Here is a 23,163-nt window from a genome sequence, read left to right as displayed (position 1 = left end):
TGAATACATAGAGATAGAATTAGATGATTGTTCTGTTGTTATTCCACACACATTGCAAGACAGAGAGAGTAAGAACACATGATAGAAGAAGGCATTTTCATTAAGTAATAGATTGTGCCATGGTACAAGATATAGTTAATGAATGATTGTAACTAACTTCTAAACACATCATCTGAAGTTCCTTGGACTGTCTATATATTGCTGTAATTTTTAAACTCTAAGGAACATGACTCAATGAAATGCTGGAAAAAAGTCTAGTACATTCTCCTCTCCTAACATATCTATAGTCTGAAAGTAAAATGTTGTTGAACTACTTTCTCACTAGAAATGAATCTCAAAACTCAATGATGTAGGACTTATAATCAAAGTGTTTTTATGTTGTGATGAACAGACAGTGATGATCACAGGAGATGCTCCACTCACAGCTTGTCATGTAGCTCGAGAACTTCGTTTCACCAAACATGAGAAGACACTTATATTGAGTGCATCAGAAAGAGAAGGTAAATACTTTGAAATAAAGCTGTAATATAACTTTTTTTTTTACAATGAATTACATGTTGCATGCTCATACACCTATAAGCAAATAAGATTTCTGCTATTTTTGTGATGTTAATTTAGAATCATGATTTATTTATGTAACACTTTCATAACAGCTGCTGGTTAAGATGGTAACTTACAATAGCATGTGTTAAAAATACCAATAATGTGCAAGTTGTAGTGGCACACAGGTCACCACTCCATGAAGTTTACATGAGAAACAGTCATAGTTAGTAGTAACAAAACAAAACATTTATTGACTACTTTAATGCATATATTTATACAAAATTATTAGAGATCCATCAGATCAGTAGCTATGGTCATAGAATTATGAGTACTATTCAGTGAGGCAAAATAAGGACATTGATCAAAAGAAAGCCCAAGGAAGAAATGCAAAGACAACATCAATCTCACTTGTTAGCATGTGACATGGATACCATGGGCTGGTAAGTCATTGGCTCAGACAACATAGAATGGTGTGAAATTGTTCATTTGGGAATTACATTGTTGAAGAGAAAATATTACCTGTACCTTGAAATTAAGAGGTCAGAGAGAAAGAAGAGAAAAATAACCAACACTCCACTAGTGTTGATCCAAAACTGATAGGTTCCCTCTTCCAATAAAATATATATCTCAACATTCATAGTAAGTCCATACAAAGTGATACTTGTAGTGAAGTCAATAATCTATCTTCGTTACTGAAGGACAGCCATTATTTGTGCCACTGCAAAATACACTGTCAGATACACGTTCGGAGCTGATTTTAATGTACAAAAAGCTGTTTTCAGTGATTTTTGTAGTATTTGACAATTAAAGGATAATGCTTTGAAGCTATTTGTTTAAAGAGTCCTTGTAATTTTAGAAACTAATATTCATGGCTTCCTCTCAGACATATCCTGACAAAATTATTTTTTTCTGAATATTTCAGATTCAACATGGCAATGGATTTCAATAGATCAAACTGCCAAATTCCCAGCTATTCCAGAAGGAGGACATAGATTTCTATACAGATCTTACGATTTATGTTTAACTGGAGAAGTATGTGTAATTCCATAGGAATTATATAACTCAGAATCAGATCATAGATTTTTCAATTTCTATACTAACTTAGATAGATAAAAGACAACTAAAACCATCAAACACCATAAATATAAGTTTGATTGGTATCTTACTTTATTTTCAAGTAAATTATGACTTGTTTTGATCTATGAATTTTAGTATGATACTGTAATAAGAAAATTTGATCTATGCCTTTCTGAAAAGAAATAGAAACATACATGTTATAAAATTAAATAAAACTTAACTGTCTGTAGAGAAAATTCAAAATTAATTAGAGAATTTCAAAGAGGCATCTCAAAATAAGAAGAAAAGAAAGACAGAATTATCAGGCTCATTAATCTATTACGTGCAAATAATCAATTATTGTCATATGAGACGGCTATAAGAAAAAATTAAACTGTTAAACTGAACACACGTTAATTAATTGAAAATAATAATGAAAAATCATAATTGTAATATTTTGATTAGTGGAATAGTTGGATAGTTTGATAGTTGGAATAAATGAAAGCATTAATAACTGGAAACTAATTTTGATTGGTTGATTACTTTTATGACATTAATTGATTTAACCATAATTTTGATTATTGAATAGTTGGAATAATCAGAAAGAGTAATATTCAGAAACACTACTGGATTTTCATAACTTTAGTCAATTTAATTTTAATTTAACTAATTGACTGTAATCCACATTATTGATTCTCATAGGTATTTGAGTTACCCAGCTGTAATACAAACAAAAAAGGGAAGGAAAAAAAGATTAATGTCACTCACTAATTAAGTTTCAACCAATTGTTGGCGAAAGAAAAACTTTGTAGCATTAGAACATGTATAAAATTGAAACATACAACTCACAGTAAAAATTAACAATATTTGATTCTATTTATTGTGATAATTTCTATTAAAAAACAAAACAAATATCCTAAATTTGTAAAGAACAATTAGCTATTGAAGTTTTTAAGTTTAAGCAATTTTTATTTCAAATACCAGTAATTCTAGCTGTTTTATTCAGTTTCTATAACCCTCTCTCCATGGGCATCTTTTTCTGCATATGTCACAAGGTTTTTAGTGATTTACATTCAAAGATTAATTAAACTACTTTCTTTTCATGGTATGGCAATAAGTACAGCATAAGAAATGTAGCTAATGATCCATATTTTAATAGTATATATAAGTTTTAAGTTCTTAATTTTATAAGGCAGTATTTAAAAAATATCCTGAACTTCAGTTAGTGTGAGAATTATGACATTTTTTCTCTTGGCATCCATTTCTCTAATTTATTTACCACCCCTCCAAGAAGTATGAAGTTTAACGTAAATTACTCATCATAATTTTGTCATCACTCAGGCAAAGCATAATTTTCTAGCTTTCAATCTTATTTAGTTACAAAGCCATCAAATAAAAAATCATACCCCTCTTGCCATGCCCACCTGTCACAGCCTCTCTTTCAGAAATTGCTGTTCAATTACCAATAAACTGACATTCAATACCATATTATTTATAACCAATAGAAAGCCAAGGCTTTCATCTATCAAATGAGATATAGATTATGTTGTTTTTTGTACAGAGAATTGTCAATTTTGCTTTCAGTACAAGTTTTATTCCCATGAGAAACAAATTGACTAGCTTAGATGAATTTATAATGGCTCTTGTCGCATAGTTAGAAAGCCAGGGAAATTGTGATAGTTATGGAACATTGTCTGCATTTTGCATGTTATTATTTTGTGTTATTTGATACATTATTTAATTACATAAAAAATTAGTTAGTGCAGTAATACCATTAGTATAAAAAAGTATGGTTAAAAGTCATCAACAGTCAACAACAAAGAAAATGAAGACCCTAGTAAGTACTTTATTTCTTGATTTTCATGTGTATTCTGTATTTATTATTATAAAAGTGACTGAAATGTAAAAATAGAAAACTTTTTAGGTTAGTTAAAGTTAGATTAGGTAAAATAAAGAATAATAATATAATAAAAATTTTCACGGAGGTACACTCACGAGCGGCTTGTGCATAATTCAATTGGATAGCGTAATGTGAGTTGCACATTTGCCAAGTAATTTACAACTTATAATGGCACAAATATTAGTTATACACAGTTCGAAGGGCAATAAAACAATAAAATTTTAAAAACTGTAAATAGGTGTATACTGTTACAAGTTTAAAGATATTTAGGATAGATAAATGTAGATTCATGTTACAATATGAAGTCATTCTAGAAAGAGAAAAGGATAATTTAGACTTATTTAAATTTTTCCTTGGTGGGAGTATGAGGTTGGTCAAATTGACCAATCTTTTATAGTGTTAGGGTAGAGAAAATAACAGATAAAATATAAAGTTTTACTGAGAAAAATAAGAAATTTATTTAGAAGGTTTTAGAGATTATGCAAATGAAATTTGGTATTTTTGAGATGAAGAAAAGTATTTTTAATCTTAACATGAAACTTACTTTGCACTTGGACTATATATATATATATTCTCAGACAAATGTTTAGTAAAGATACTTCATTAAAAATGCTGGTCTTTTTGTGTACAAAAGACATAATGTTTGCTAAAAGTTTTCCAGATTTTGTGAAGATATACTTACTGTATTAAAAGTTATAGTACGGAAACTGTAACAAGAACAAAGTGGTTACAAGGTTGGTTAATTCGACTGACCTCGTAGTGAGATAGTTAAATGAAATATTTATGCCAATTTAATTTTTTTCATGTGTATTTTAGTAACTATAATTATCATTTCAGTGAATTATTGAAAGCATTTAGTCAATACAGTACGCATAATGTGATGATGCTTTTGAAGTTACTAAAGATGTGAACTCTGTATTATAACAACAAGCTATTTGTATAAAAACATCTCAAGAAACCATTCACATTATTTGGAGAAAAAAGTTTAACAATTACTTCAAATGAGGAGGTGGCTCATTGAAAAACAATAATTGCTTCAGATTCTTTTTTATCACAATTCCTTTATACATTTCTGTAGCTCAAATAAGTTTACACTAATTTCAACTAGTTCTGTAGGGAATATTTTAAACATTTTATTACACATTGTAAGAAATTTTAGGATGTATTAATTTTATTTTCTGATTTCAGGGAATGAATTATCTTCATTCACTTGATTCAAAGTTCTTTAATCAACTTCTTCCACACATACGAGTATATGCCAGAGTGGCCCCAAAACAAAAGGTATGCTTATTCTTCATACAAAATTACTGTTTAAAAACAAATGTTTTTTTGTTTTCCACTGACAAATGAAAATAATTATTTTACTTCTTTAGTATTAGCATCATTAGATAAAATTTACAGAAGTACTGTTGTATCTACCAAATCTTGTTATAGGATATACATTAGAGCATTGATTTCCAAACTGATTGTCATGACACTAGTGTGTTGTGGCAAATTGCTCGGGGTGTTATGAGAGTTTCACCAAATGAAGAAGAATTAAAAACATCTTACAATAATGGGTATATGTATCTAGGTATGTGACCAAAATAATAAATACAATGTGAATCCATCTATTGAATGGCACCACAAACAAAAATCCATAAAAAAATTTCACACCTTGTGTATTCAAGATTGAGACAGTAAGAAAAAGTATGTGCAATAACCATTTCTTTATCACAGAACACAATTTTAAATAAAAGTATTCTCCTAGCAACAAGAACACGACTTTCACTAGGACTGTGCGTGAGGGTTTGATTATAGCTTTATTGATGCAATTTGTAAATATAGTACTAAAATGGAGTTATTAAAACAAACTTATTTTTTCAATAAAGGTTACCACTTTTAATGTATAAAAACATTATAGTTTATATCAGCACGATTGGAATAATTTTCGCACACGGAATTCCCAGAAAAATCCTTTTTTTAGAAAATGTTCACTTTTTCTAAACTTTTTTCAATGAGGTATGAATACTAGCACAAACAGCCACCCATAGGGTGGTGTTTATTCTAGTAAAAAGAAACTGCAAAAAATAATACATGTGGCAGCAGGGGCATCATGCAAATCAAGGTAAGTAGGTTAGGGTGTTGTTAGTGAAAAAAGTTTAGAAACCACCATTTTTATATGGCCGTAATGTATAGATGTTGCTCATTTGCAATTCATTAATTTGTTCAACTATATAGTAATATTTGATGTTTAAAGGAATGACATTTATCCTGTCCAAATACATAAACTGTAAAACATAATGCATTGAAATTATAAGTCCAAACAATAGTATTATCACCAATAAAATTAGATTTGAGCAGTATTCATACAGGACATCAGTTCAAATATTGTTATGTTAAACCAATCTCTAGGGGAAGAGTTTATAGTGTTTTCTCTACAGAAAGCAATAAGTTGGAAAATAGAATAACACACTTGATTTGTTTGGAATTCCTAAGCGTGATGTATTTCCACTCATTTTAGCAGCATCCTTTAAGTAGAACTGATGTAATCTGGCTTGAAACAAAGACATTTAAACTGGTAAACTAAGCAGGTTCTTTGTAGTAAAACTGATGTAACCTTGCTTGTTACAAGGGTATTTAAATTGATGAACTAAGCAGCTTCCTTATAGTAAAACTGATCTTATCGTGCTTCTTACAAGGGCATTTAAACTGATAAACGAAGCCGTTTCCTTGTAGTAGAACTGGTGTAAACTTGTTTTTTCAGGAAGCACTGTTAAAATGATAAACTAAATATGAAGTTGTCAATGGAGAAATATGATATTTATATCTGAAGAAATACAGCAAATGATATTCTGGTTTAAAATGCATCTCAGTTGTACATGGTTTTATATATGGTAAGGTTATATAAACTGAACATTTCAGAACTTGATACATTAAAAGTTTACTAATGACTTGTTTGTTCGAATAGTCATCAAATTATTCAAACAATCAAATAGGAAAACCATTTTTCATGAAAATTTCTTGATGTTATCAAACTCTATGCAGAAATTCATATGTTCTTGAAATTATTTTATATGCTAAGCTTTAAAAGTTTAGTTGAATCACTCAAGATATTATGAACTTCACTTAGATCTATTTTATCCAAAATAACTATGATGTTTCCTTTATCAGATTTAATTCTGACTATATTATTGTTTTTAACTAAGCTTTTTTTTTAGTGCTATCAAATCTTCATTTCATACATTTAAAAGTCGATAGAAGAAGAATTATTAAAAGATACTAAAGATATTTCACTGACTGGAGCCCTAATATCACTAAAAGATTCTTCAGATTTTAAAATATATTGGTTGTTATGACAAACTGTAAAAATTGCTCAAAGTATAGAAAATAATCATCAGCTTTTAACTTACTAGATATTGTAAATTTTAAACCAAAAGCTAAGACTATTTTCAACCTTAAGCAAAACAGTTAAAAATTACAGCATTCGGTTTTTACATAAATGAGATTTCAACCTGTTGTCATCTTAAATTAGTTAATGTGATCAGGTGTTTTCTTACATTGTACAAGAATCTTGTTATATTTTCTATGAAATTTTTAAGACGTATAAAATCTAGATTATTGTTGTTTTAATTTGAAAGCCTCTGTGGACTAATTAGTTAAACATTTAAACATAGACCTTTGTTTAATTTCAGAATTCAAAGATCTTGGCAATATGTTTAATTATTCTTTTAGAAAATGTATAATGAACTTATTTTTAGAACACTTGATATGTAGTTTTTCTGCATTGCTAAACTGAAGTAGAGTAGATTTACCATAACAACTTATCAAAATGTTAGCGATAGACTTGTACTTTGGAAATTTCAAAAATATGATAAATTATAACATTATAAAGGGTATTAACCACTTATTATAAAGATAAACACCATTATTGAATCAGTCCATATGCTAAAGACTTCTACAGAAACCTAGAAGTCTTTTTCTGATAATAAATAATCTATATTCAGCTTAATATCCATAAATTAAACCCACTCAAGTTGAAATTCAGACATACGTACAAGAATAGGGTTGCTAAGAATGATCAGTAAACTAAACAAAACAAATGTTCTGTTTTTTTGTTGCAGAAGTAAGCCACCATAATTACTGACAGGAAAAAGCCACAAAATTGGACTCTTACAAACATCATAATAAAGTAACATTTTAAAACTTCCTGCTTTGTGTAATACATACAAATTAAAAAATTAAAATAATAAATCTCCAACATTCATATACATAATGGCCATCACACAAGCTTTCAGACATCACTGAATCTGTACTGTCGTGAAAGAATGTAATTGTCTTATGAACACATGAATTGATATAAATAGTTACATAGTTGTCAATTCTTAAGATCTTAACAAGAGACAATAACGAACAAAGGCTTTGTATGAAAGAGAGCTTACTCGTTCATAATCTAAGACTGGGATTTTAACCAGGTTAGTTCAGCTTATGAAATAATGCTTGTTTTATAACTTTAAAGAAACATTTCATCTGTTTATAACTAATCACTGATTAGTTAATCATTTTTTAAATTATTAGATATTAATTACAAAGTATTTACACCTTACTTTCAAGCTGCTAATATGCTGCCATCTTCAAGGAGTTCTGAAAATGACAGAACAGAAACAGGGAATTGATCCTTGCTTTTCTTCTTAAAGGCTCTCACTTTCCATTCTAATTCAGGGTTGATTCCCAGCTCCTGCCACCACATAAGTCCTGCAAATTAGCAGCTTATGCATAGAATATGAATTAATTAGCAAGTGGTTTAGGGAATTGTATGTGTTCCTACAGTTGCTATTTGATTGCCAAAACATTACTGTAAGTACTTAATGATGAAGTTTACTATGAACTTTTGTTTATTAATTTACATTGATTATATAGTGTGTACACTTTGAATAAATTGAATATTAGTTTGAAATGTTTTGAACTTAATTTGTTGCTTTTTAACCATGTAAATGAATCATAAGTTAAGCTTATATAATTCATAAATTGAATTTGAAATTTTTCCATGACCAAGAATGTGGGGTTTGGGATCATTTCTTATAGGACGGGCTTTAGAAATTTTACTGGCTAATTTGATTGGACATGGATTTATCCGCAGCTTATTGGTCAGCCTTTGGTGTTACACAATATGAGCAGTTAACAAAAGAGGTGTTTTGTAAACTTGTCTTGGAAGATTCAGTAATGAATTAATTCCTTTAGCTGTGTGTTCCTACTGAGTATTTTATCAAGGGTCATGTAAATTTTGGCTAGTCATTGCTTTTATAATTTCAAAACATATACCACTGGAATTAAAAAGAAACAACTGCTGACATATTTTGCATTGGCAAATTTGACCCTTCAAACTTGCCTCAGTGAATAATTATAGCTTGACTACCCAATTTTTTTTAGAACAATGTTCAAGAATGGCAGGAACTTGCTTCAGAATATTTGCTGTTTGGTATAAATTAGCCAATTTGAAGAACAAGATATAGCTAAGTAATGGTCATGACAGTGAGTTTCAATCAGTGTAGAGAAGATAATAATGTATGCATTCTACCAAGAAAAATGAGGCTAGAAAAGTAAAAATAATGTTTTGTGTGTTTTTTATGGTAATTTTCTCATTAGAGTCAAATGCACAAACCTCCCTTTTACTTATCAATAAAAGTTCTCACAGATTTAAAGAAGTATATTTACTGTGTAAGACAAAGGAATAATAATAATATTTCAAAGACTCATAAGTTGCATGTGAAAGTGTGTGTGTATATATATATATGTAAGGCTGCAGTTGTTTTTTTTTCCTCCAAGGAATATGTAATTACCACCTTGAAGAGTCTGGGTTATAGTACTTTAATGTGTGGAGATGGAACCAATGATGTTGGAGCACTGAAGCATGCCCACGTTGGTAAGATTAAATTCATGTCGGTTTTGTCCTCTGGATATCAGCTTGTATTTCTTTTATATGTTAATAGGAATAACTTTCAGCCACTGGGGGTAGATGGACATTGAGAGTATGAAAGTTTTTCTTTTCATTTCTAGATATAACAAAATAACCATTTTGCTGAAAACATCCTGAACTGCACAAACAAACAGTAATAATAACGTGTAAATTTATAAACCCATGATAATGCAAATGAAATTACAATACAACAACTGAGTAGATGCTAGATTCATGCTTCATTGTCAATACACTTGAAGATTATGTTTTTGGAGGACTCTTGGGTTTTCTTATTCAGTTTTTTGTTTAGTTTTTAGTACAATGCTACACAATAGGCTAACTGAATTTTGTACACCTTTAGCATTATAAACCTGAAGCTTATTGGTGAGCAGATAGGTGGCTTTATTGTGCACATATCTATATCAGAGTTTGTCGCGGTATGCCATTAATTTTTAATTGCTTCTATTAACACATCTAATAAGTTTTTGTAATATTGTTTACCATCCTCACTAAGGGCTCTGTCGATTCTGCCAAGTGCGTAACCCCAAAGTAACCATCAGTGTTTTCATGCTATAACTTTAAACGTGTTTTGTATATCTTCACGAAATTTGGCAAGCTTTCAGTAAACATTACAAGTCTTTTGTACACAAAAATATAAGATTTTTTAATTTTTTACTAAAAAATTGTCTGGAAATATATGAAGTCAGAATGTTCACTACCCCAATTGCAAATTGATGTTTCTCTTAAAATTAAAAGTACTTTATCTGAGTAATGTCAAATTTCATTTGCATAGTCTCTAAAACCTCATAAATAGATATCAAACTTTTTCAGTAAAACTTTATATTTTGTGTAGATGCATTCAGTCAATTTGACTGACTTGCTAATCACCATAAAAAACTACAAAATAAAAGTAAACTACTGTTTTTTCTTTCTAGAATGGCTGCAAATTGTAACAGGAAACTACAATTGTTTATCCTAACCAGCTTAACTTTCATAACAGTATACATCTGTTTATATTTTAATTATTTTTTTTTACTGCCCTTTGACCCATGTCTAACTAATAATTGCAAATAACAAGTTGTAAATCACTCAGGTAACGAGTAGTTCAAGCTACCATATTAAATTATGTAATGCATGAGCTGCTTGTGAGCATACCTCATGAAGAATTATTATTAGTTTTTTTGTATCTTACCTATTCTAAACCAGTAAGTTTCTAATAAATATAGTACTCACCCATGTCCTCTTGTTTTGTTTTTGTTTTTTGCTGTTGACTGTCGATGAAAGTTAAGCCTAATTTTTTATACTAATGGTACTAGTACACTAAATAATTTTTATTTAATCAAATAATGCACCTAAGAACATGGAATAATAACACACACAAGGCAAACAATGATCTACAGCTATCATAATTTACTTGGTGTTCTAACTATGTGATAAAAAACCTTTCAAAATTTAGTTAAGCGTATCGATGTAACTACTGCAAGAGAATTTTCAAACAGAAGGTGAAATAGGCATTATACAGAAAACAATGTAACATAATATGTTATTTGATAGATTGAAACTTTGGCTTTCTGTTGGTTATGAATAATAGAGTATAAAACATCAGAGAGAACTATTGGCAATTTGTGAAAGAGAATATGTGGTGCATCTGGTTTTGTAGTTTATGGCTCCATAAACAAATAAGATTGAAGGCTATAAAAATTATGCTTTGCCTTAGTAATATTTGTATGATAGTGAGTATTTTACATTAAATTCCATACTTATCAGAGGTATGGTAGATAAATTAGAGAACAGAGAAGACCCAGAGAACAAATGTCATAATTCTCCTACTAGGGGTGACTGAGGACATTTTTTAAATATTCTTATAAAATTAAGAATTTTAAATTTACATAATATTAAAAGTTGTTTTTTAACTAATTTTTGATGTTATTTTTATTTGGATATAATGACAATAAAGTAGTTTAATTAAATTTAGAATGTAACTTTTTAAAAAGTTGTGACATGTACATCATTACCTACCAGTAGCAAGAAGGTTAAACTGAGATTTTTACATATTTTACTGAACAAAACCCAGTAGTAGACATTATAGTTTTGTGGTTTTTGAACCAGCACTGAAATGTTTTCAGCCATATTTTATAGTTAAACTGGCTTTAGAGAAAATTTATGTCAAGCCTAATTGTTCTTAGCTTTATATTTGCCATAAAACTGTTTGGTTTATTCATATATTTTTCTCTTCAAGTTTTATTTTCCTTAGGTTAATAGCTAATGTTTCAAAATCTCTGTGATCCTGATAAAATTATGTGTTATATATAAAACCTTATAATGATGAAATATATTTTGTTTATATTATTCAGCCACTGTAAATAACCTGAGGTAGCAGTTAGTGTTATAAGATCGTTATTTCTTGCAACACTTTCATAATCCAATAACTTCATGAAATAGTTACCTCTTACAAATGTTTTCACTAAAAAATAAGAATCACTCGAAGGTTTCATTTAAATAGATAGCATGTTCTTAACCCTTTGATTACAACCATAGATACATTATGTACTCACAGTTTTTATATTACATTACATTTTGGTCCAGTGCTATAGAATAAATAATCAAAAAATTTATCATTAGGTTGTTTTTTCACACATCATAAATATAGCACTTGAAACATTTATAAATAATTAAATCAAATATATATCTGTTTGATATATTGCGATATCAAAGTAGTGTTTTTGGGTTTGGGATTTAAACTAGTGTAGTATCTTGTACGTTCTTAATTTTTAATTATTTTTCTGTACCTTTTTTTTCTTAGTTTGGTAAACCTAGTTTATTTTATACAAATATTTTTTATGTCAGCTTTCTTATTGACTGTAAAATATTAATAGTAAAGCCTACTGATTTATTTGTTAATAATAGGTGTGGCATTGCTGAGCACCTCTCCAGAACAACCTTTAGAAAAGAAGAAGGCTCGTGAGACAAGTAAAGCAAATACTGGGGATGGAGAGCCATCTAGTGGATCCATTTCTAACAAACTTGAAGCTATGGCTGCTAAAGGAAAAGTTGGGAAAAGATCAGAAAATAAATCAAGAACACCAAGCAGGGCTGAAAAGATGGAAAACACCCAGGTAAATTCAGGAGTTGCCAAATCAAATATTTGATGTTTCCTAGACATTTTTATCTTAGTTTATACTACCTATGTTAATTTCCTCTTAACTTTTACAAACTAAGAATTTTATATTATACCAAAAAGCTTCTACAACATATTTAAGTATTTACACTACTCAACTTTTGCTATAAGGATCACAGAATAATATTGCAATTTTTCAAGGAATATATAAATGTAAACAAAATTAATGTAGAAGTGTTTATTTTCATTCAACCACAAGGTTTTAATTGACCTTGACTAAAATAAAGACATGATAACAAAATTAATGTCCAGGATCTGGGTTATTCCCAAAATAAAGATTAATATTAAAGATCTCAAAGTGTACACATATTCAGGAAACAGGGTTTTGTTTTTAGCTTAATACTGGGTACATCTTCCCATTGCATTACTGACAGGCTGACAGAATTTTCTTATGCCCTGGATCAGTCTGGTGAATGTCTGTTGGGACATATTATTCCATTCTTGGGCTAGAGTGGTTCCAAGCTCCTCCAGGCTGGTAGGTTGCACTGAAAAAGCTGATACTGCTGCTTGCAGTTTGTCCCAAACATGTTCACTTGGATTCAGATCAGGTGAACATGCTAACTAGTCCATTGTTTCAATACTCTCATTCTTTAGGTAGTGATTCACAAACCTGGCCCTGTGTGCTCTTGCATTGTCATTCACTAAAATTAAATATGGGCCTGTGGCTCGTGCATATGGCCTCACAAAAACATCCAGGATCTCATCCCTGTACTTTTCTCCATTCAAAACTCCATTCTGGATGATGTACAAGTCTTTATGACCCCTGAGACTGATACTGGTTATGTTATGTTCTATCACATTCACATCTGTTTATCTCTCATTAGGTTGTATCCACACTCAAGTGCATCCATCATCATAGTCCAGGCAGTATCTAGATTCATCCATGAAGAGAACATTTGACCAAAAAACTGGTGGCAAGTCCATATGTTCTATACACATTCAAGCCTGTGCTGACAGTGTCTGGCTCTCAATGGGACTCCACTGCTGGTCTTCTTGCTCTCAGGCTGGCTGCATGGAGTCTGTTTCTCACTGTCTGGGTGAAGACAGTATCTCCAGAAGCATTTCTGTGGTTTCCCTGAAGACTTGTAGAATTCAAAGTCTAATTTCTACTTGCTGATGTAACAAGGTATAGATCCTGCTGATGTGTTGTTGTTCTTTGCTGACCACTATTATGTCTTCTGTCCACTTCTGTCTCTTGGAAGCAATTCCATGCCTCAGAGACTACCCTTTGACTGATTCCTAGTCCAGCAGAAACCCTTCTCTGGGACAACCCTCTTTGGAGCATCCCTGTTCCTCTTGAGAGTACCTGCAAGCTCAGATGGTGCCTGCGTGGCATCAAAGTGCACTGAATGAAGCAGTAAAGCTATAAAATGTGTCTTTTAAGTTTTGGAATGGTCTACAATTAAAGAACCAAAATTTGAATATTCCAAGAATAGAGGTCACCCACTTTCTGCTATACTTGATGATCGTGCTTGATTACACAGTCTGAAAAAGCACTTGACAACTGCAGAGGACATTTAAAAGCACTGGCACAAGTATTGTTTCAAAAAAATAGTTTTATCTAATAAACCTATTGCTAGAAAATTCTGATGCTTAGCAAATTTTAAGTAGTATATTTGATTACTAAGACTATAGCTATCTGTGTAAGAGCTAATTATTATAATTGATAGGGGTATGGAAAAGCTTTCATGAAATTAGGCCTGAACTTGCTTTACACATCAAGCCGTTAAAGTAATAATAATAGATAAAAAACTAAATAAAACAAGGAAAATCCATATACCCTATGAAAAGATTAACTAATCCTAACCAGCTTATGTGAAAGAAACTTTAGTTCTAAAGCTGCAATTTTTTTGGTTTAACTTTACTTGTTTTTATTACCTTGGGTATTCAAAATACAGAAAAAGAGTTAGTGAATAAACAAAATAGAAGCACTACTCCTTCTGTGGCTAAATTAATAACTATGAAATAGTTTACTTTAGCACTGGTTTTTTTACTTTATGCTTCAGTGACTTTAAAAGACTATTCAATAGTAATTTTCACAAAATGTCGAGTATACTCACACTTAAAGCATTTATATATTGAAGAAAGAGTTAAGTTAAGATTTATTTGAAAATGATGTGCACACAAGCACATAGTGATTTTTGCACAAATTTTTATATTAAAACTAAACTTGTATATAGAACTCACTGACATATACTTCTGTGGTATAACTATTATCCTTGAAATGATAATTTTATGTTATGTACATTTAATAAAAAACATAAAATTCTCCTCACAAAATAAGCAACAACAGTACATGCATAATTTTAAAAACACACATTTTCTCTGTAGACAACCCTTCTACTGTAAAAGTACTTAACTTTGCATATTAAAGTACATATTAAATATATGTTGGTCATACTAAAGCATCAATGATGCATCAATCTGTTAAAAGCATATTCTGCCTGAGATACATCCGTATGCAATATGCCAATCTTTACAAGAGCTTTTAGCTTTTCAAAATTTTCCCATAGAACTGTGCTGTGTAAGGCTTTTATTTTGAACCCATTACTTATTGTATAGATTATTACTGTAGTAATTCAAGCATATGTAAGGTGATAGAAGTCAACCTTAGCCACAGTATTCAGGCAGTGAAATCAACATGTTAAAAAGTAGATGAGCAATGATCTTGAATAATGGGAACCCTTTATTCTTATAACCAGAACATAAGCCACTTTACAGCTAATACTTGACCCATGGCATATATTCCATCATTTCTGTGATGTTACTTTCACTAACAGTATTGGTTAGAATGTTAATACATCTAATTATTATTTTTTTATTTTAATTATTATTATACTTTTATTATAGAGATTGTTTTGTATTTTGAGCTTTAATTATATGGATTTAGGAATAACTTAAGTCTCCTAAGTTGGCTGAACCTTGAAAGATATTATTGGCTTTATTGTTGTTAATGTCAAGGATAGCCAAGTGATGAAACTGCATTCTAATGTTAATATGCTGAAAACCCAATCTGGTGTTATGAAATGCTGAACTTGTTTCCTCATTATTATGACCACTTTAAGCTCTATTTACATGCTTTTACTCCAGATGTTGAATAGCTACATACTTTTTGGTAAGTTATCTTCTCAAAAATATTATGGGTTTTCTCTCTCTCTCTCTTTTATTTTAATTTCATGAATTGGCTTATTTGTGCTGTACAGAGTTATACTATTTATCATGTTTATATTCTCTGGAAAAGTATTTGGTCATGCTTTAAATTTACTTCGTTGGTAAAATTTATGAAAAATTATATTCAAAATACACAATTCATATTCATTTCATTGCAATTCTATTATTTTTAATTTTTGTTTTTATTAATTTCCCTAAAAGTTGTAATAAGATTTTGTTTTGATATGCTATATTTAATCCAAAATCGCATTCACAGAAACTATTCAATCAATTTCAATATAATAGGTTCTTTTAGAATGAGTTCTTACTAATTGGTCCACAGATTTATAAAAATAGAAAATTATTGATTTTTTTTATATCTAGAAACAGCTTCAAAAGATTCTGAAAGAGATTGAAGAACAAGAGCAAGCTCATATTGTAAAGCTGGGGGATGCCAGTATAGCCGCACCATTCACAGCAAAAATGTCTTCTATTGAATGCAGTATGTTTTTTCTCTCTTGTGTACCAAGAATATGAACAAATAGTGGTTCTGATAGACTATATTTCTATATGAAACTAATAAAAAATTCAATGCTCTTTTGAATATTGACATTTAGGCTCTTATTTTTTAAATAAAAAAATTGATATGAACCAATAAAATAATTTTACATGCAATTATTTAAATAATTTATCATATGAAAACAGTACAGTGTCCTTTATTTTTGATTTAGAATTTTAAATGAAGTTTTAAGTAAAATTAAAATTTGTTTCAAATATATATAGAATGCCTTATAAATATTTTTATAATTAGTTTGCCATGTGATAAAACAAGGACGTTGTACCCTGGTGACAACACTACAAATGTTCAAAATTCTGGCTTTAAATGCACTCATCTTGGCATATAGTCAGAGTGTTCTGTACCTTGAAGGGATCAAGTTTAGTGATGCCCAGGCTACTTTACAAGGTCTGCTACTGGCAGGTTGTTTTCTCTTCATTTCTCGTTCAAAGGTATGACTATTTCTTGTGTAGTGTGTAAAATCAATTTCAGCATTTTGAAATCTTCATTTAGATAAGTAAAGAAATTTTTGTGAGCGTAAGTTTTAAGTTATGAGTTATTTTAATCATATTAATGAAAAAAAAATACTTTGATAGATGTAGAAAAATTAAAATTATATGTTCTTTATTACAAAACCTTACTAGTTTTCAAATTTTCTTGGCCATAAATGTTAACTTTTAATTCTTTATCATGATAAGAAGGGATTAATGTAGAGTTTAATCTTATTATTACCACTTATTTTTATTTTGGTCTATCACTAACTTTCATACATACTGTATTGCCCCTGGGGAAATTGCAAACTGCAAAGGAAATTTGCTAAGTGTACTATTTGTGCACTTCTGGATTCTGTTTTTCACGTGTGTTTTGTTGATTTAAATGCTAATAAGTGTGTGTGTGTTTGTTTTCTTTTTTTTTCAAATCAAAATTGCGATAATAAGAGTGGATTATATGTTGGATTACTATTGCTGTCACACAAGGTAAGCTTTGTAAAAATATTGGGGAGAGGGGGGGTGTTAATTAGAAGCAATATGGTAGAATATTTACACCTATACATCCCAAGAAACGTGTCATCAGGTTTTTTTTAAGAATAAAAAGTTTTGTAAAAACAACTAGTCATTCAGTGTTGGGAATTTAGAAATATTTTCTACTACATTTTGTAAAAACTGGCACTGAATAAGTTTGTAGATTTAGTTTTGTTTGTCAAAAATGTGGTGCCCTATTAGCATTATTACCAGAGTGCTTTGTCACTGTTCACATGCTGTTACTCCATATCTTGTTTGTATACTGCCAGTTGTGTTCACTTTTAACTGTTCACATGCTGTTACTCCATATCTTGTTTGTATACTGCCAGTTGTGTCCACTTTTAACTGTTCACATGCTGTTACTCCAGATCTTGTTTGTATACTGCCAGTTGTGTCCACTATAACCTCTGTTTTCATGCTGTTACTCCACAGATAGTATGTTGTACAACCTAATGCTTAATATAAAAAAATAAAGACAAGTGGTTCTCCTTTCAAAGATTAAATGTTTCTGTGTTTGATAATCTGCATTGTATACCTTTTCCAACTCAACTTGTGAAATGACCACACCATGTCACTTTTTGCTTAAGTTTGGGGTTTTTTCCCACAATTCTGAACATTGTTTACTTGTTTAAAATCATTGAAAGTTGAATTGAAATTAGTAACTTTGATTAATCATAGATTTTGCTAAATACATCAAGGGTGAAAAATATCTGTTATGAATTGTTTTAGTTTTCAGACTATTTTCATCTTTAGCTTCAAAATTAACCAGCTTCATGCTGTAAAAATATTTTTGTGTGGAAGATGTCTTCATCTGATGAAGTCCCAAATTCAGTGAATCAAAGCTGGCAGTTGCCTGTCATTTTTCTTATTTTGTTTCTTTATTTAATTTTGATCAGGCCTGTTGCCAATTGAAAGTACCACATGATTGATAACAGAATATTTGTTATTAACTGAAAATTTTATTAACATGTATACATAATTTTCAATGTTATGTTTAGAAAATTGAAGCCTTACAATGAAATGCTAACTTAATTAATTTATAACTGTATGCAACAGAAGATGAAATTTTTAAAAATTGAATTAACTTCATTTGAAGGCACTATGTGTATATATATGTAATTTGAAATTTAATGTGCTAATTTTATATTTTACCATGTTAGAAGTATGGAACTGCATGTTGCAGCTTTTTAATTTATCCCTATGCCTTCAAAGAAGATTTAAAGTGATAAAACTGATAAAATGGGGTCATATCCCCACTGGAGATCATATGCAGTTGTATTTTGTGATAGAAAAGTTTTTCACTTAAATTTATGATCTAATCTGCTTTTGTTAATAAATAATAACTTTTTTTTTTCATTTATCTGTAGGTAATCAAAACAATCCCAAAAATATTCCATGTAATGTTTATTCAGAAGAAAAACATCAATATTATGAATAGTAACTGAAAATAGAGATTTTTCCTGGTGCACATTACGAAACAGCATATCTAACGTACTATTTTAACTCTGAATTAATTTCTTCTAGCCTCTAAAAAGACTATCTAAAGAACGTCCTCTGCCCAACATCTTCAACATATATACCATACTGACTGTTCTTCTTCAATTTGCTGTCCATTTCTCATGTTTAGTACACCTAGTGAGAGAAGCTACCTCAAGGTCTCCTCCTCGGTAAGTACTGAAGCCACTAGAGCAGCTTGTATCAAATGATCTCCTTCAAAACCTCAAGGTCCTTGTCTCAGATTAGTACAGAAGTCATTTGAATCAAGTGATCTCCTTCATAACCTCAAGTTCCTTCTCCTATGTGAGTACTGAAGTCACAAGAGTAGCTCATATCAAGTTATCTCCTTCATAACCTTAAGGTCTCCTCCTAAGTAAGTACTGAAGTCATGAGAGCATCTCCTATTAAATGGTTTCTTTTAAAACAACTACTATTGTTTAAAACCTAACATAAAGGAACTTCCCAGCTTAAGACTGGGTATGTAAAAAAAAGAACGAAAGGTTGGAGTATGTATTTATTCTCTGGAATACTGATACAAATAACATTATAGAAGATGCAGTAAAAATATTTTACTGGTGGTAAGAATTCTCATGGAATGATCTCTTTGTAAATTACTCTACTAGTTAAAAACAATATATGGGAAATTCCTAGTAATTACTATATTTATTGTCAGAAGACAGATACTGTTTTATTGTTACCAAGAGTAACAGAAGGAGCTTGTTTTGAGTAGTATCCTAGAGTAATGGAAAGTGCTTGTATTAAATAACATCTTATAGTAATGGAATGAGCTTATCTTAAATAGCATTCCAGTGTTGTGTAAATTAGTATTTCTGCATAACTTCCTTTAGTAGTGGAAGGAGCCTACTTTAACCCTATGTGCACAGGGTTGGTCTATTGGACACCTAGATTGTAGCATTAATTTTTTCTGTAATTCCAAATTTACTATGCGTATTCACAAAACTTGATAAATCTTTAGTAAACACTACAAGTATTTTGTACACAGAATTTTCACTAAAGATTTGACTGAATATACTGAGTCATTTTAGCTCTGGCTAGTCTGAGTGCAAGGTGATTTATCATGTTAAGAATAATAATACTTTTTTTTTTCTTATTGTATTAACTGCATAATGGAATAGACAATTACAGTTATATATCTTATGAGCTTTAGGCCTCTTTAACATTTAACAGTTTCTTTTATTTAATTTTACTGTTTTATTGCTCTTTGAACAATATCTAACTACCATGAAAAGAAATAAATCACCCAGCAAAAATTTAGATAGTTTAGGGTAAAGAAAGTTTCATGTTACATGATACAACATCTGACAGTGTCCTCAGAAGATTCTCAAGGATTATTATGAAAAAGTTTCATTTAATCTGTTTTATCTATATTTTTTTACTGCATCTTGTAATAAGTTTTAAATTTTTACATTTTAGGTAGTTTTGCCAAATATATACATGTAAGAAATATACATAAAAACAAGAAAGATACCAGTAATTATTACTTTTAATCCTATGTGGACTCGAGAATTTACTCTTAGCCATTGCCATACTTTGCTAAGACCACTTTTTTTCACACCATGCTGGTTGTCCAAAAAATTAATTTACATAGTTTTTCAAATATGTATTTTCAAACATAAAAACGATGATTCAAACAGCAAAACAGAATGTCTCAAAGCTACTATAATTTGTATGGCTTTCTAACTAACATATAAATAGGTTAAAACAATTTAATTACTTATTAGAGCATCAATTTCAGTCTACACTTAATAAAAGCTGCTTGCGAAATGGGGCTTTTCTCCAAATTAAATTAACATAAAGTTGTCATAATCATGTAGCTCACAAAATGGCCTTTCTGTTTGTTAAACACTTACCATTGACAAATAAAAGTGAGTAAATAAGTAATATCAAAAGCATGAAGAGTTGGGAGGAGCTTTGTTTTTGATGAGTGTAACAAATTTATTGATACCTCAGAAAATAAAGAAGGTGGTTTGTTCCTGTTCTAAATTATGGCCTGTTAATGTCTATAGTTGATGTTTCTAGTTTTGATGGTGGAGGGTGCAACCGAAGAGAGTGGATGTTGAAAAGTTAAGCTTTTATAGATTTCTGAAAGTTATTTAATATTAATATTATAATTTGTAGTAATCTGGGTTAAATAACAATAATAACTAGATATAGTAAGACTGGTAAATAAAAGTAAAGTGGTCAAAGTTTTAACTTAGAGTTTAGTGGTGTAAATTTTACTACAGTGTTAAAATAGGCTTAGTATGTGTAACAGTACTTTAGGCTTAGGTATATTTCAACTTACTGGAAAATCGTAAAACAGGATAATTACGTTGTTTTATTAAATAAATACAATCTTAAAAACTAGTTTATTGTCTCTTGGTGTTTTAAGAATTAACTTGTTAACTAGTGGATCTAAATTCATAACTATAACTTATAAGTATAAATACAATGGTTAAGACTAGTGTAGGAGTTAAGCATTCACAGTTTGTTAGGGTGTAGTGGGTGCAATAATTGGGTTTTATTTGGGAACTAGGGACTGGCATGTACTTTTAAAGAAGCTAGTGATGAAGATGTGCACTTTTTATGTACAGTTTGTAGATTGAAGAAGAAGTTGTTGGCTATCCTAATCAAAGTAGATGCAATAGATAAAGAGAACTGTAGACTGTGGGAAATGGCAGCAGTATTTCAGGAGGAGAAGCTTTTACATGTAAGGGATACATCAACTAACAGTGACTTTCAGGAAGTTAGAAAGAGTACTATTAGAGTAAAAGTAGTGAATTTAGTTATAATGAGTCTATTCTGTTGAGCAACAAATTTCAGCCCTTGGCTTCTGCATATGAGGAACTATTGGAGGGAAGGAAAACAAAAGGGTCAGAGAAGGATATGGATGATAAGTAAGTTATAGGTGATTTCTTGACAAGGCAAATGGAAAGAATAGTCTGTGGGGCAAATAAATAGGGAGAAACGAATTAGATTATGCTACCCAGGGGCACAGATGAAGGATATAACTAACAGAGCAGGAGATATAATAAAGGGGGTTAGCAGAGATGCAGTTTTTGTGGTGCATGTAGGGGCTAGTGGTGTAGGGAAAGGTAGGTCAGAAGAGCTAATTAATAAGTACAAGGAGTTGATAAAGGCATTTAAAGAAAAAGGCCATAACTTAATTTTGTCAGAGATACTGCCCAAAATTAACTGTGGGAATGAAGTTATAAGTAGATCACTAGAGCTAAATGCTAGGCTTAGGTTAGCATGTAAGGATGAGCAGATTGACTGATCAGACTTGTGGGATCAGTTCAGTGGAAGAAGGGAACTTTTTGGAATGGATAGTTTATATTTAGGTAGGGTTAGGGCTAGCTTGTTTGCTGAGGCTATTAACTCAGCTGTAAAGGAAGTTTTAAACTAGGACTAGACAGTGGTGAGGGCCAGGAAAAACTAAAATAAACGCAAAAAGAATGAAAAACAGAGAAAAGTTTAGCAGTAGTTTTAAGGATAAGCTTAATTGTTACTATTGTAATGCTAGAAGTATAAGAAATAAAACAGATGACTTTAGAGCACAGGTAGGAATGGAGGATTTTGAAGTAATGGGAATAACTAAAACATGGTTAAACGTAGATGATTATGATGGCAGAATACAGGGTTACAGGCTATTTAATAGGGATAGAGTATTAAAGAGGGGGAGGAGTGGCTTTATATGTAAAACGTGAGTTACATCCTGTTGAAGTTGAGGATATCAAAGATAATAGCAAGGAGATTGAATCCATTTGGGTTTCTGTTAGCAGATATAAAGGGAAAAGGCTTTTAGTGGGAATTTGTTACAGGCCACCAGATGATACTGATGAAATTAATGAGAAACCTTTCCATAAGATTAAGATTTCAGCTGTTAATGAAGTCATAATTATTGGTGATTTTAATTTTAGACATATAGATTGGGAAATTCTAGAATCAAACCATGAGGGAGAAAGGTTTCTTGAAACTGTTCAGGATGGCTTTCTTCACCAATTAGTCAAGGAATGTACTAGAAACAATGCTATTTTAGATTTATTGTTAACTTCAAATATAGGAATGATCGAGAGGGTGGAAATTGGGGAACATCTGGGTGCAAGTGATCATTGCTCTGTTAGGTTAGATTTTGTTGCATATGGAGATAAGGAATAATGATACTTTGGTTACAAATTTTGAAGGGATGCAAAAAGAATTATCTATTGTGAATTGGGCAGCTAAGTTATTTGGAGACACTGATTAGATGTGGAAAATTTTAAATATTCAAGGTAAAAATATTCCTTATAGAAAGAAATGGGTAGCTGCAAGTAAAAAACCAGGTTT

The 23,163-nt window shown here is 30.4% G+C and overlaps 1 protein-coding gene across 1 annotated transcript in view; it reads left to right on the top strand.

Moving 5' to 3' along the window:
* Positions 1 to 23,163, top strand: part of LOC106477324 (manganese-transporting ATPase 13A1-like) — a 63,277-nt gene that overhangs the window by 33,898 nt on the left and 6,216 nt on the right. The window contains exons 15-22 of the mRNA XM_013937910.1: positions 392 to 500; positions 1,466 to 1,575; positions 4,688 to 4,780; positions 9,305 to 9,401; positions 12,342 to 12,550; positions 16,147 to 16,264; positions 16,574 to 16,770; positions 18,865 to 19,007. Of these exons, the coding sequence (XP_013793364.1) occupies positions 392 to 500; positions 1,466 to 1,575; positions 4,688 to 4,780; positions 9,305 to 9,401; positions 12,342 to 12,550; positions 16,147 to 16,264; positions 16,574 to 16,770; positions 18,865 to 19,007 (1,076 nt within the window). The remainder of the gene's footprint in view (positions 1 to 391; positions 501 to 1,465; positions 1,576 to 4,687; positions 4,781 to 9,304; positions 9,402 to 12,341; positions 12,551 to 16,146; positions 16,265 to 16,573; positions 16,771 to 18,864; positions 19,008 to 23,163) is intronic.

Source organism: Limulus polyphemus, unplaced genomic scaffold (assembly GCF_000517525.1).
Source record: "Limulus polyphemus unplaced genomic scaffold, Limulus_polyphemus-2.1.2 Scaffold164, whole genome shotgun sequence".
NCBI lineage: Eukaryota > Metazoa > Arthropoda > Merostomata > Xiphosura > Limulidae > Limulus > Limulus polyphemus.
Note: the sequence above shows the minus strand (reverse complement) of the source record. Positions and strands in the feature narration are given on the sequence as shown.